The sequence below is a fragment of the Protopterus annectens genome, chromosome 5.part1 (genome assembly GCF_019279795.1).
Source record: "Protopterus annectens isolate FY-2018-M chromosome 5.part1, PAN1.0, whole genome shotgun sequence".
In the NCBI taxonomy this organism is placed as follows: Eukaryota; Metazoa; Chordata; order Ceratodontiformes; family Protopteridae; genus Protopterus; species Protopterus annectens.
In genome coordinates, this window is record NC_056736.1 from 589485933 (window position 1) to 589500869 (window position 14937).

At 44.5% G+C, this 14937-nt stretch overlaps 1 protein-coding gene across 1 annotated transcript in view; it reads right to left on the reverse strand.

Annotated features, from left to right (window-relative positions):
- UVRAG (UV radiation resistance associated) overlaps positions 1-14937 on the reverse strand; it is a 2169435-nt gene that overhangs the window by 1326665 nt on the left and 827833 nt on the right. The window contains exon 8 of the mRNA XM_044073201.1: positions 4284-4410. Coding sequence (XP_043929136.1) covers positions 4284-4410 — 127 coding nt within the window. The remainder of the gene's footprint in view (positions 1-4283; positions 4411-14937) is intronic.

Sequence of the window (14937 nt, forward strand, 5' to 3'; positions counted from 1 at the left end):
TTTTTTTTCCCCAAAGGGGATGACAACACATTTTCTGGCACTGAGGTTAAGGCCATGGTTCTGACACCAGTTGGTCACAATGAGGCCATTCTGTAAGATGGCAACATCATTTGGGGAGTTAATAATAGCTCCCGACTTGCAATAGTCTGCAAACTTTGTCAGCCAGAGTCCCTTCGTGTTGGCCTGGACTTCAGAGAAATAGATACCAAACAGGAGAGGATCCAGGACTGAACCCTGTGGGACTCCACTCATGACTAAATCGGTATTCTGACTTGGAGTCCACTACTTTCACACTGTAGGTTCTACCTGTGAGCCAGTTTGCAACCCACCTAGTGATATAGGGGCTGATGCCAAGCTTAGTGAGTTTTTCTATGATTCCTGAGTGGGGAATGGTATCAAAAGCCTTGGCCAGATCAAGGTAGGCTGTATGAACCACCTTGCCTTCATCAACAGCTCTGGTGACTGACTCAAGGCAATCAAGTTGAGCAGACATGATCTACCCTTCACAGTACCAAACTGTGTGGGAGCCAGAGTTTGGAGATTCCCTATATCCTTGTTTGTTAGGTCCATGATGATGCATTCCATAGCTTTGCATATCAGACTCGTGAGGCTAATGGGGCAATAGCTCCTAGGGTCTGTAGTCGCTCCTCCTTTGTGAAGAGGGATAACTGTAGCAGTGCGCCATTTGGCAGGGACAAAGCCTGAGGTGAGGCTGTGACTGAACAGGGGACACAGATGAAGTGCCAGTTCACTCTGTAGTTCATGTAGAACACAACCAGGGAATGTTGTCAGGTCCCATAGAAGCTGTATTCTTGGCCTTGGACAGTGCTGTTTTAACCCGTGCAGCAGTAATACTGGGTGCTTGGCAATCTACTGGTATTGTGATTGGTCCTTTTGGGGGTGGGAAAGGGGTGCGAAGTTGGCACTGAATCTGAGGGCCAGTATACTGGCAATGTCTGTTGTCTCAGTATAGCAGGTACCATTGTGCAGTAGCTTGAGCAAATCTGGGTATTGCCGTGGAGTTTCTTCATATCACTATAGAAGGTCTTGTGGTTGTTTTTACTATCTGCTGCAACTCTGATTTCATGGCTAGCTTTAGAGGATTTGATGAGGGACCTCAACTTTTTGTTGAGGCAGACAACAGAGTTTTTTCAGTCTTGGGACTTCACCTTATTCAGCATCAGTTTCCCCCTTCTGCTGTAGAGTTTGTTTATGGCAGGGGACCACCAGATTGACTTCCTTTTTTTGGAGGAGAGTGTCTTGGTTCTATTGGGTATGGCAAGATCCATGCATTTGTGTATGTGTTCGTACAGTGCATTGATGTATGATTCTGCAGTCACACAACTATTCTCCATCTGCATGGGTGCCATGAAGTTAGCCACCTCTGTTTTTAGGATACCAAAGTTAGCTTTGGAGAAGTTTTTCACGATGGTTACCTTTGCTGGGGGGTGGGAGGGGATGTGGATTTCCAAGGTGATTAGTTTGTGGTCTTGATCTAACCAGGGAGGGGTTGACTATTGGTATAGAGCAATGGTCACCCATGTTAGTAATGACCAGGTCAAGGATGTTGCTACCTCTAGTGGGGGGAAGAACGAGCTGGTTCAGGGCATTGGAGTTAATGAACTCCAGGAAACGTTGGGCAAGTGTACTGGTTCATGAGTAGTTTACCTAGTTAATGGAGGGGTAGTTGAAGTCGCCTAGTACGAGTGTGTTAGGTTGGATCCTAATATTCTCCAGGGTGCTTAGGAACGTGAAGTGCGAATCTTGGGACATGGCTGGGGACCTATAACAAGCTATGACCTGAATTGCTGTCTTAATGGATCCCCTTAGAATGACACCAGAAACTTAGCCAATTGTTGAAATCATTCATTTTCTGCTTGCACTGTGGTAGCATTCTAGGTGACGGTAGGATGCTGCTCAGAGCTAGGGTCATAGCCGCCTGGGGTACATAATCCGAGAGCTCCTCCATTCTCTTTTCATGTAGTCCAGGGAGGTACGTCTCAGTCATTCACACCCACATGTACCATGACAGAGTCATATTTGTACCTGTTGTTGAGTGACCTGAGTGCATGTGTTGTGTCGGATTCTTGCACCTGACTGTTTAGTCAACTGTAAACATGAGGTAGCATGCAGCAGTGTTTATCAAATGCAAAAATGTAAAATATCCTGGTTACTATGCGTTTCATGGAATATACTGCTGAAAATGCTAGTTCAAGTCCAGTTCACCTTCTGGTATAACTATAAAAAAGGGAAGCTTTTATATTTTACATTTATATAAATGTTGGAATCTGGAGAAGCAATTAATTCTTCTTCTCAGCATATAAAATAGGTTCATAGATTAGTACTAGGCTAACTGCCCTTACAAGACATTTTAAGCCTAGCCAATTATCCCCTGTGAGATTCAAACCTTGTACCTTAACCATTAGGCCACCCTCCCAACCCTAAAGAAAGAATAAACTTTAACATATGAGCCTAACAATTCAAAATTCTAAATTTAAAGTTGCAGAAGCATGTACTTTTTGCCAAACGTATCAATTGTTTTACTATTCTTGTCAGAAGGGGAAGGATTACAGTTAACACAATGCTTGGCAGCACTACAGCTGTAGCTGCTGGGTCAGGTCTAGGACGAGTGCATACAAAATTGAAAAACTGAAGAGCTTTGTCCATTCTTCCTGTTTTTTTAGAGGTAGCAGGCTGGCTATCAGGGAAACTACATGCTGCGACAAACAAATCCTCCAGTGCTGGCAACACTGGGGGAAATGGCAGGAGATTCTGGGAATTCCAGCTGTGAGATTTCAAAGAATTTTCTGAGAAATTTTGAAACTTCAGAGTTCGCCCACTGAACCCGCGGGGGTGGTGCTGCAGTAGCGTTGTCGCCTCACAGTAAGACGCTGTCCGGTTCGATTCTCAGCTAGAGCATCTTCTGCTTGGAGACATGCATGAATGGGCGTACCTTCGTTGAAGGTTGTGCGTCAGGCCTGGCAAGCCGGTACGTAAAAATCAACTGCCAATCATTAGCGGACCGGAGTTCCGCTGTGGCGACCCCTAACCGGGAAAAGCCGAAAGACACAAACAAACAAATGTTCTCCCACGGAAAACAATGGCGAGTTCTGTAAATAGCCTCAGAGAAAGAGAATCCTTGACGGGTGGTTGATATAAAGTACAGTTGTGTAAGTAAAATGGTACATTTTTTTCTTTTATCAGTGGTTAAAACAGTTTTTTTGGAAAATGTAACAATTATCAGCATTTCAGGATCCAAAGAACAAACATTATGCTAGTTGTAAACACAAAAGTGCTATGAACAATCCAGTCCACAGCCCTCAACTCTGGAATTAGGGACAAAGTTCTGAAACATGGATATTTTTAAATACTGGTACTACTCAGAAAACTGAAAGGGTGACAGAATTTGCATTAAACTACATTTTTCTGCAGCACAGGGTGTCTTTAAAGTCTGACACAATATGCTTAATGTAATTACCATTGTTTTGCCACAAAATTAAACATTTTAAGGATGGAGCAAAAGTTTCAACCCCAAACAACGACGGAAGAGAAGTAGGAGCATGCCATTGTTGCACTCCCATATGCACAAGAATTTATCCTGGACTTAAACTGAGAACGCTTCTCTTCACAACAAAAATGTTGTTCAAAACACTAATTCAAGCATCTAATATAAATGAAATCTCAGAAAAAAAGCTATGTAGGTAAATGTTAAAAGCAGTTCATACAGACTATAAAGGAAAGAGGCAGAACAGGTTTTCCCATCTCTTCCATGCAAAGTGTAAAAAGCTCAAGAGGAATATGCAAATGAATAAAGGTGCCAGCACGCCTTAACAATGTGTTCAGGTAACTGTTAAACATCTGATCACATCATTCCTTTAAGCTGTTTACAGTGCATCGCATCTCTTGTCAGATGACAGATACACAATTCTTTCAAGTAATCTGGTATTCCCTTCTGCACTAAGAACTGTTATTTAATATCAAAACACCTCCAGGTAATCTTTTGGTCTTTCTCTTTACAAACTCCCTGGGCAAAAAACCCCAATCAGTTACTAAAATAGTCTTCCAAAGGGTGATAAAAATAATATTAGAAATCATGAGCTAAGGCATGAATTTACATTGCAGTACACGTTTTCAAGCACTTTTGTTGCGGTTTTTGGATTTAATTTCAGCTATGCGAACTCCAGGTAACAGCAAAGTAAGCGTTCATTTCATTCGGCACATCAAGAACAGTTTTCTGAGTTAATTTGCCCAAATGCCAACTCCCTCCCTTGAACCTCTCTTACTTTTTGTTTGTGTCACCCTTTGCTCTTTCTGCAATCTTTGCACTTCTTGTTCTAGGGCTCGTTTTTGTCTTTCCAGCTCATTTCGAAGCACCAAGATTTTCAGCTGCAGACATTCACGCTCTCTTTTCTAATAAAATAAAAGCAGTCACATCATTTTCAAATAGTGTCATGCTACAAACAGCAATGTACTTTAAAACTTTTACTTTCTTGGCTTTTTGAGTCATCCTCAAAGATTCTGACCAAAATGAACCAAAGACCGTAAGACCAGAAAAAAATGGACAGTTATATTTTCTACATGAATTAATTGTAAATGCAGTACAGAAAAAAATTGTTTTGAGATCAATAACAAACTTTCACTAACTTTCTTAGATACAATCCTGTCCGTTCCTTTCTTCCTTAATCCACCTACTGAACACTGGTAAGAAACAAGTGTAACCAGGAAATTTACAAATGTACACTAGAAAGTTACACTTAGTGTAACCAGGAAATTTACAAATGTACACTAGAAAGTTACACTTCTATAACCTACCTTCAAAGATGGCATGTCCCCAGCCTATACCAATGCCAGTTACAGCCTAACGATCCAATTTCAGACCCCACCCAGGCTTGTACCTTTGTATTACCACATGCAACAGCAGTGGGTATTTAAATGCACGTATCAAATTAAAAGTTCCTTATAACATCAAGGTAACCAACTCCACAGAGGTCCACTCACATTACTATACCCACAACAAAACAGAGAACAATTAAGATTTATTGTACAGTGAAATTAAGAAAAGTACAGTTGTGTACACTTACCATAAATGCAGATGTTAGAGTGTATTCACTGTTGCAGTCATCACATTTGGGTTATCTGCTTGCAGTAGCCCTCAGTCGGCCTGATTAACAAAGTCTTGGGTCCTGTGTCGGTTGCTGTCCCTTCGTCCATGACGTCAGGTCTTCAGGGGTATAAAAAATGCAGCCGATGCCATTACATCAGTTTTTCTTCCCCCAGATGTCAGGTGCCCCCCTAATGGGAAGCAATTAAATCTATAAATAGACAAGGTTATACCTCCAACAAAAAGCAAATATACCAAAAAGCTTTTGAGCATAGCAAAGGAGAGTAGAGGTATATAGCCAGAAAACCTCAGGGGGCTGGAGGGAGGATAACCAGGACTGCAACAGTGATTACACTCGAACATCTACATTTATGGTAAGTGTACACAACTGTACTATGTTCTTCATGTTTCACTGTTGCAGTCATCACATTTGGGTAGATTCCCAAAGCTAAGGATGAGAGGAGGAATTTAGATAGCATTAGGACCAGCTATAAGGCCCTACAAGACTGCAGTGGCAAAGCCACTGTGGATGAGAGAAGAGGGGAGGTTCTGTGTTATAATGAGCTGAAATGGCTGAGGCGTGAATTTGATGGAGGAGAAAGACAGGCCCTTGTGAAGCATCTCAGTTAAGTATTGTAAAATCTGAGGTAAATTGGGCAGTGCTGTGCTCATCTCTTGAGACTGGTTCCAGGCACAGAATCTTTTCCATTTTTCAGCATAAGATTTTCTAGTACTAGGCCTCCTTGCCTCTAAAATGACATCCATCACTTGTTTACTGAGGGATGGTAAAGGAGAGCTTAGGAAATTAGCCAGGCTGCTAGGTTCAGGGTTTGAAGCTGAGGGTGCAGAATCTGGTTCTCCTGCTGAGACAATAGGGTAGGAGTCAGAGGCAGGTACCATGGGGCCAACAGTGACACACTGTGGAAGAGGGGGTACCAGTGTTGGTGTGGCCAGTCTGGTGCAATCAAAATTGTCCTTGGTTTGTCTTGTTTGATCTTCAGTAGTACTTTGGAGAGCAGAGGCAGAGGAGGAAATGCATAAACTGATAGGTTTTTCCAGGTGAAGGACAGAACATCCACTTTCCAAGCTTCTTTGTGGGGAGTCCTTGTGCAAAATTTGTCTAATTGATAGTTCTTGGGGGAAGCAAACAGGTCTATATCTGGGCTCCCCCATTTGCATGTCAACATGTTGAAAATCCTTGGTTCCAGTTTCCACTTGTGTGGGTCCATGAGGTTTCTGCTTAGTTCGTCTGCCAGTGCATTTAGTTTTCCTGGCAGGAATTGTGCTTGCAGGTGAACTTGAAAAGCCAATGTTGTGTCCCATAAGGTCATTGCTTGTCTGCAGAGGGGGTAGGAACGTGTACCTCCCTGCTTGTTTATATACCACATGACCGTAGCGTTGTCTGTCTTTATCAGTAACTGTCCTGGATGAAGCAGGTCCTTGAAAGCTCTCAGGGCACTTTGAACAGCTAGCATCTCTTTTTGATTGATGTGAAGATGCGTCCGGTTTGCAGGCCATGTGCCCTGAATACATTTTCCTGCCATATGGGCCCCCCAGGCATAATCTGATGCATCTGCTGTCAGTGTCTGTTTGGCTGTGGGTAAACTGAATGGCAGACCCTTGTTGTGGTGACAGGCTTCTGCCCACCATCGAAACTCCTGTTGTAGGCAGGGAATGAGTGCAATTACCGTCTCCAGGTTGTGGCAATGTAGAGTCCAAACACTATTCAGATACCATTGTAGTTTCCTCATATGCAGTCTGGCATATGGAATTAGTAGAATGCAGGATGCCATGAAATCCAAAGCCTGCAGGATTTTCCTTGCAGATAGGTGGGTTTTTGTTGCCAATTTCTTGAAGTAAGCAGTCAGTTGTTTTTGTTTGTCTGGTGTGAGATAAGCCATCTGGGCAGTTGTATTTAAGCTTGCACCCAAGAATATTATCTCTTGAGAGGGCACTAGTTTTGATTTCTTTTCATTTACTGTGTACCCTAAGCCAATTAGTAATGTTTTTACAAACGCCAGATGCTTTAGAAGAGTGTCTTTGTTCTCTGCTTGAATTAGGCAGTCGTCCAAGTAGGGATATATTTGAATTCCTTTTTGTCTGCAAAATGCAATTACTGGTGCCAGGCATTTTGTAAAGACCCTGGGCGCAGTAGATAAGCCAAAGGGCAGTGCAGAGAATTGGTAATGCATTGAGCCAGATATGAATCGGAGGTATCTTCTACAAGATTGTCTGATTGGGACATGCAGGTATGCCTCTTTTAGGTCCAAAGTTACGAGCCAAGCCCTCTTGCCCAGCATGAGCAGTAGCTGTTGAATAGTCAACATCTTGAATTTTGGAACTTCCAGAAATGTCTTTAGTATAGACAGGTCCAGAATTGGTTCATAGGTTCATACTAGGCTATCTGCCCTAAGGCATTTATAAGCCTAGCCAGAATGTGTTTGGCTTTCGCCACCCATTTTAAATTTATTTTGCTATGCCCTTTTTCGAGGTTAGTATACTGTGCCTCTGTCTAACAGTGACACAGAAGTGATACCTGGGGTAAACCTACGATCTCCCATCCACTCATCAAGATTCCTCTTGAAGAGAGTCAATGAGGGACTCTGCCTAACCTGGACTGGGATTTTATTCCAGAGTGAAGGGAGCCTCTGGGTTATGAATCTGTCCCTCCAGCATGTCCTATTTATTTCAGTGCTGAGGTTCAAGTCTCTTGAGTGCATAGCTCGATGGGATTTGGATTTTCTGAGGTGCAGCATGTCCATTAATTCCGGGTTGGACATGGCTTTATACGTCAGGCACAGATCGCCTCTAAACAGGCGGTATGCCACTGAGTAGAGCTGGAGTTTCTTTAACCGGGCAGCATATGGCATCTGTTTGAGCCCTTTGATCCTCTTGGTGAGGTACTTTTGGGGTCTTTCCAGTTGCTGCAGGTGTCTGGTAAGGTACATCCCAAAAGGGGCATTGTACTCAATTATGGGCTTGATGAGGGACGAGTAAAGAGGAGCGATGACCTCCCCTGATCTAGATGTGAATCCCTTCATGATTAGGTGGGCTATATAAAATGATTTTCTAACCACTTTGGCCATGTGATTGTCAAATGAGAGATTGCTATCAACTTGGGTCCCCAATTCCCTAATTACTTCTTCTGTACTTAATGGATTACCACCTCTGTGGTAATTTGTGGGCACTTTGTTTTTGACAAAGGGGATGACTATACACTTTTTGGCATTTAACTTGAGGCCATGGCTATGGCACCAGTTGTCTGTTTCTATGAGGCCCTATTGGAGGATGCTTGTGTCGGCTGGAGAGTCTATTATGGCACCCAGTTTGCAGTCATCTGCGAACTTGGTCAGCCACAGTCCTTCCGTGTTGGCCTGTACCTCCGAGAAATATATACCGAACAAGAGAGGTCCCAGGACTGAGCCTTGTGGGACACCACTTGTAACTGGTTTGGAGTCTGACATGGCTCCAGCAATTCTAACCATGTGGGTTCTGTCCTTGAGCCAGTTTGCAATCCATCTAGTGACATAGGGGTTTATATTTAAGCTGGTGAGCTTATCTATAATGCCAGAGTGGGGTATTGTATCAAAGGCTTTTGCGAGGTCCGGGTAGGCTGTGTGGACCACCTTCCCCTCGTCAATGGCCTTGGTGACCGTTTCAAAAAAATCAACCAGGTTTAAGAGGCAGGATCTGCCCTTAAAGCCGAACTGGGTAGGATCCAGTGTCTGTAGGTCCCCAATATCTTTATTTATGAGGTCCATGATGATCCTTTCCATAGCTTTGCAGACCAAGCTAGTCAGGCTTATGGGACGAGAGTTTCCAGGATCCGTTGAGGCACCACCTTTATGGAGAGGGACCACTGTTGCTGTACGCCACTCTTTGGGCACATATCCTGTAGTAAGACTGAGACTGAACAGTAGTTTTATGTTTGGGTTTAGCTCTTCCTGGAATTCATGTAGGACGCAGCCCAGGACACCGTCTGGTCCCATTGATGCTGTGTTTTTTGCTTTGGAGAGGGCAGCTCTTACCTGAGCATCTGAGATGTCAGGGGGGCAGCACTCTGCTGGGATAGATATTTGCCCTATTGGGGGGGGGGGGGTTTGCGCTGAACCTGTCAGCTAGGATGTTGGCAATGTCTGTGGGTTCGGTGTATTTTTTGTCATTTTGGACAAATTCTGAGCATATCTGGGAATTACCACCCAGGTTCCTAACATAACTAAAGAAAGCCTTGTGATTATCCTTAGTGTCCTGTGCAATTTTTCTCTCGAAGCTGGCCTTAGACAATTTTATGAGTGCCCGTAGTTTTTTGCTAATACTGATCAGTGATGCCTTCCCTTTTTGGGATTTTGCTCTATCATTTAGTAGCTTCCTCCTTCTATTGTATAGTTTGTTTATGGCTGGGGTCCACCAGACAGGACGTCTGCCTTTGGAGGATTGGGTCTTGGTTTTATTTGGGATCGCATGATCCATGCATTCCTGAAGGTGTTCATAGAATGCGTTTATAAAGGATTCTGCGATCTGGGCCGTATTTTCCACAGGCCTGGGGGCTTTGAAGGATTCCACCTCAGTTTTGAGGAGTGTTAAATTTGCTTTAGAGAAGTTTTTCACTGTGGTTTTCTGGGCAGGGGGTGGGGTCGGGATGTGAATATACAGTGAGATTAGTTTATGGTCTGATCTTAACAGTGAGGGATACACTTCTGGTCTGGAGCATAGAGTCCCCATGTTGGTGACGATCAGGTCCAGTATGTTTTCCCCTCTTGTGGGAGTGGTAACAAGTTGTTCCATAGCATTTGAGTTTATAAATTCTAGGAACCTTTGGGCTAGGGTGTTGGAGCTAGAGTAATGCTCCCAGTCTATGTTTGGGTAGTTGAAGTCGCCCAATATAATGGTGTTTGGAGAGACTTTCATATTTTCCAGTGATCTCAGGAAGGCCGAGTGGGGTTCCTGGGTTTGGGAGGGTGGTCTGTAGCAGGCTATAAACTAGAAGGCAGTTTTACCCACTGTTAGTTGCACATGGATAGTCTCTGATGCTTCGTGCTTTGCCACCAACCTGGAGGTGTGGGTATCTTTGATGAATATCGATACTCCCCCTCCTTTTGTGGTTCGGTCCAAGTTTTGGGGCCGTAAAGCATGGTATGAGGTATAACCTGGTAGTGTTGGGGTGCTCTCGGGAGCCCTGAACTAGGTTTCTGTTACTGCACAGATGTCAATGTTCTCCATGCTAAGGAGAGTTTCGAGTGCATGCATCTTGAGGTTTAGACTTCTGGTGTTGAGTAGCATTACTCTTAGTTTCTTATCCCTTGTGATACCTATGGAGGTGGGTTTGTCTTTTGAGCCTTGCCTAAAAAAGGCACTATGGGGTAGCAAGAGCCTTTGCCAATATCCAAAAGCCCAGGGGTGACAGGTGCAAGCCGTCCCTAGCGAAGCATCGTGGCTTGTCGAGCATATCATCCCAAGCTGACAGGCACTGGATCCCCTTTGAATGACACCAGTACTTAAGCCAATTGTTGAAATTGATCATCTTGTCTTCATATTGTGGCATCATTCTTGGTGAGGGTAAGATGCTACTCAAGGTCAGGGTCATACCGGCCTGGGCTACATGCTCAGAGAGCTCCTCTATGTCTCTTTTCATGTAGTCCAGGGAGGTACGTCTCAGGTCATTCACACCAGCATGGACAATGACTGAGTCATATTTGTACTTGCCTTGGAGTGACCTGAGTGCTTGTGTTATGTGGCGGATCCTAGCGCCGGACAGGTCTCCAAGTTTTGTCCTTTCTGGGTACTAGGAAAAGTCTGGAGTAAAATCCTTGCCCCTGCTCTTGTGGTGGTACTTGCTGAATGGCCCTCATGTCCATGAGAGCTGTAATTTGTTTTTGTGCCTCTGCCCATTGATTGTGTCGCAGGTCTGGCATGCCCTTTGACCTTGGTAAAGTGTGAAAATGGAACCTGTAGCCTTGGGACACTATGTTCAAGACCAATTTGTCTTGAGTAACGATTTGCCAATTTGATGAAAAAGTGCTAGTTTTCCCCCTAAGGGGGCTGTTTGGAACTGGTAGAGTAAAGTCATTGGGACTGTTTCCTGTAAGGCTGTGATTTGTCTTTTCCGATTTTGGAGGTAGGAGCACCACAATGTTTAGGCCTGTATGAGCCTTGGGGCTGAGATCTGCCTCTGGGATGCCTGTATCTGCCTCTTTGTGGTCTGTCTGAGACTGGAAAGGACCAATTTTTAGAAGGCCAGTTCCTGCTAAACCTGGGTGGCTGTACCTGTAAGAAATCCTCGACTGTCTGCATGGATTTTGGATTATCCTCCATTTTTTTCAACACCTCTTCTGCTTTAGTACCAAACAAAGTATCATGCTGTAATGGTGCATCTAATAATTTTGCTTTAACATGATCAGGCAGATTTTGTTCCTTTAACCAAGCATGCCTTCTAATAACAGAACCTGTAACAGCGGCCCTCCAAGAGGCCCCCAGTGAATCATAACCACATTGCAAAGTATGCTTTCCCACTTGTTCAGTTGCATGCAATAAATCCTGCAATTCCTTATTCTCTGAACATTCAGAATTTGTCAACATTTTCTGTTTAAGTAGTGACATTAAATATTGCTGATATTTAAGCACATGAAATTGACAGTTTAAAGCCCTTACAGCCAAGGTAGCAGAAGTGTAAACTTTTTTTCCCCATCTGTCTAGAGCCCTAGAATTCCTATCAGAGGGGACAGGGTTTTTTGCAGTGGAAGCTTTAACCCCCCTTGGGACCCTGAGATATAGTTTTTGGGTCAGCAGCGGGGTTTTTATATAGGAATTTATGAGAATCCATGACCCTGTAGTATCTGTCTGGCTTAGCAGGTGCAGGGGGTAAAGAGTCAGGAGACAGTCTAGACTCTGTAAATACATAATTTACAATGTCTAAAACAGGTGGAATAGCCAGGGGTCTATGCTGAGGAAGAAGCAGGAAGTCTCTGAGCCTTTTCTTAGATTCAGAATAATCGTGGCTCTCCCAGTGGAAATGCTCCCTCATAGTATGCAGTGTTTCCCCAAAAGAATAGTCCTCAGGAGAGGCTGAAGGAATGGATTTTTCAGCATCAGAATCCTCATAGGGAAGCATGGAGTAATCCTGTTCAGAAGAGGAATCAGAGGAAATAGAAACCTGATCCGAAGAATCATAGTCTGTTTCTTGCCTAGGCCTCTTATCAGGAGGGGGATGGGAGCCCCTGATCAAGGTAATTAGGTCTTCGGCCATTTTGAGCATCTGTTTATTAGGCATGGAAGTCTGAATAGGAGAATGCTGTACTTGTTTCTTTGTCTTTAGAGCTGCTTTAGTCTTTGTCTTTGAAGCTGAAGATGGCTTAACATATAGTTGTGTAGGGTCTGAAGACACCCTCAGAAGCCGATGCCTGCTCAGTGGCCCCGGACCCATCTGAGGGATTGATTTCTGAGTGTCCAATACCTTGAGTTTCCAGAGGCCCAGTCGGCTCCACGTGGGAGACGGTAGCGGCCTGTGGCTCTGAGGTAGCGGGCGCCAGGGGCTGCAAAAGCACCTCACTGAGAACCGGCGACTGGTCTAGAAAAGGCTTTGTCGTCGGTTTTGGACCTCGGATGCCTATCCTTGACTTTGTCCTTGCGTTTTTTGTAAACTCCGGTTGTTGGCTGTTCCGCCGGCATTATATAATTAAATCTTCGGCCAAAGTAATGAAATGCAAAATCGAACCGACGCTTGATAGTGCGTTGGTTAAATCTAGCACAAAACCGACAGCTAGCAACGTTGTGATCAGGGGCCAAGGCAAGGAATACAGTAAGAGTGAAAATCCTTATGAGGTATTTGCTTCCCAAAAGAAATACAATTGTTAACTTTTTCTGACATCAGGCTGGAGCAAGAAAAATGTTTCCCCAACGGGGTACTTAGCTTTAATGAAGACTTCGGCTCTGAAATTCAGATTTGAAAATCACAGGAGTCGACCAACCGGCACTTGCGAACTGCTTTTGCTTCGGGCACCTTGCGGCAAGAAAGACTGAAGAAAATGGCGTTGGTTGCATCTTTTATACCCCTGGCGCACTGACGTCAGGGAAGAGGCGACAGCAACCGACGCTGGACCTAGACTTTGGAATTCTGGCCGACTGCAGGTAGCCTGCCAGCAGGATAACCCAAGAGTAATGACTGCAACAGTGAAACACGATGAACATCAAAATTTGTCGGTGCCAATAAAGTGGAATGAGGATCACTCTGCTTTTCAACCGAAAAGCCTTCTTCAAAAATTGTGGAATCAGAGGAACGATAAGCATAAAGAAGTCCAGTGGGCCAATTGTGCACAAAAGCGTCCCTCGAGGACTCCCGTTGTGGGGGAATTAGGGCAAAATAGCTGATGCATTTGTGATCTGCGGGGGATGTGAATAGATCGCAGCAAAGCTGGCCCCAGTGACTGAAGATCTTCGCCGATGTAATAGGATTGAGGGATCACTCGTGAGGCAGGAGAATACATCTGCTCAGTTCGTCTGCAATTACAGTGGAATCCCCAGGATTGTGCATTGCTGTCAGAAAGCGGCTGGAAGCTATCGCCCATTGCCAAATTCTCCTGGCCTCCCCACACAATGGGTAGGACTTGGTTACCCCTTGTTTGTTGATGTACCAGACTGCTGACAAGTTGTCGGACTGGATGGTAAGTGTTCCTAAAGGGAGAACAGGTTGAAATGCTTGCAATGGAAGAAGCACTGCTCTCAGTTCTAGAACACTGATATGCAGTTTGGCCTCCATGGGTAACAAAGTGCTTTGGACGGTCTTTCCCTGGAAATGTCACACCCACCCAATCAGGGAGGCGTCCATGGTCACTATGGCTCTGGGCTGAAAGGGGGATAAAGGGCGACTCCATAGGTGCTCTTCTGGCTTCATCCACCAAAGTAAATCTTGATTGCACCGAGTTGTTACCCTGATCTGGAAGGACATAGGATGACTCAAAGGGGTATACTGTGCTTGCAAAAGCCACAGCAGAAGTCTCATGTGCAATCTTGCCAGTGGAACTATTGTTATCGATGCTGCCATTGACCCCAGCAGTTGGATAACTGTTCGAGCTGAAGCTTTGTCCTGACAAAGTATCACCCGGAGATGAGACCTAAGCTTTTCTAGCCTGTGAAGTGGAAGGGAGACTAGGGAAAACTGGGTATCGAAAGTTGTCCCTATGAATTCCAGCCTCTGAGAAGGAGTCAACTTGCATTTCTCTTCGTTTACTGTTATGCCTAGGCATTTCATGAGTTTTAGGGTGCAATGCACAGCTGAAACCAGTAGACTCTTGGTTGGGGCGGTAAGGAGCCAATTGTCTAAATACAGAAACACCCGGAATCCTTGCAGTCTCAAGTGAGCTGTTACGACTGCCATGCATTTGGTGAACACTCCGGAGTCTGTAGAGAGACCAAAGAACAATGCTCAGAATTGGTAGTGATTGGCTCCCAACTGGAAGTAGAGGAATCTCCTGGAGCATTTGTCCACTTTTATGTGGTAATACACATCCTGAAGACCTGTCAAGCACATCCAATTGTCCTTCTCTAGAAACAGGAGGATAGAGTGAACCGTGACCATCTGGAATTTTGCCTGTCTGATAAACTTGTTTAGGATGCTGAGGTCTAAGATTGGCCTCAAGTCCCCTGTCTTCTTTGGCACTAAAAAGAACCTAGAGTAAATTCCAGATTCAATCTGGTCTGGTGGGTCTGTTTGGATGACTCAAGACGTAGCTTTATTATTTCTTGAGCTGCTGCTTCTTGCTGACTGGGTGGAACGTCGGGTATATGCCTTAGCTGACCCTGGATACAGACTGAAAGGGATGTGATAACCTCTGGAAATTAAC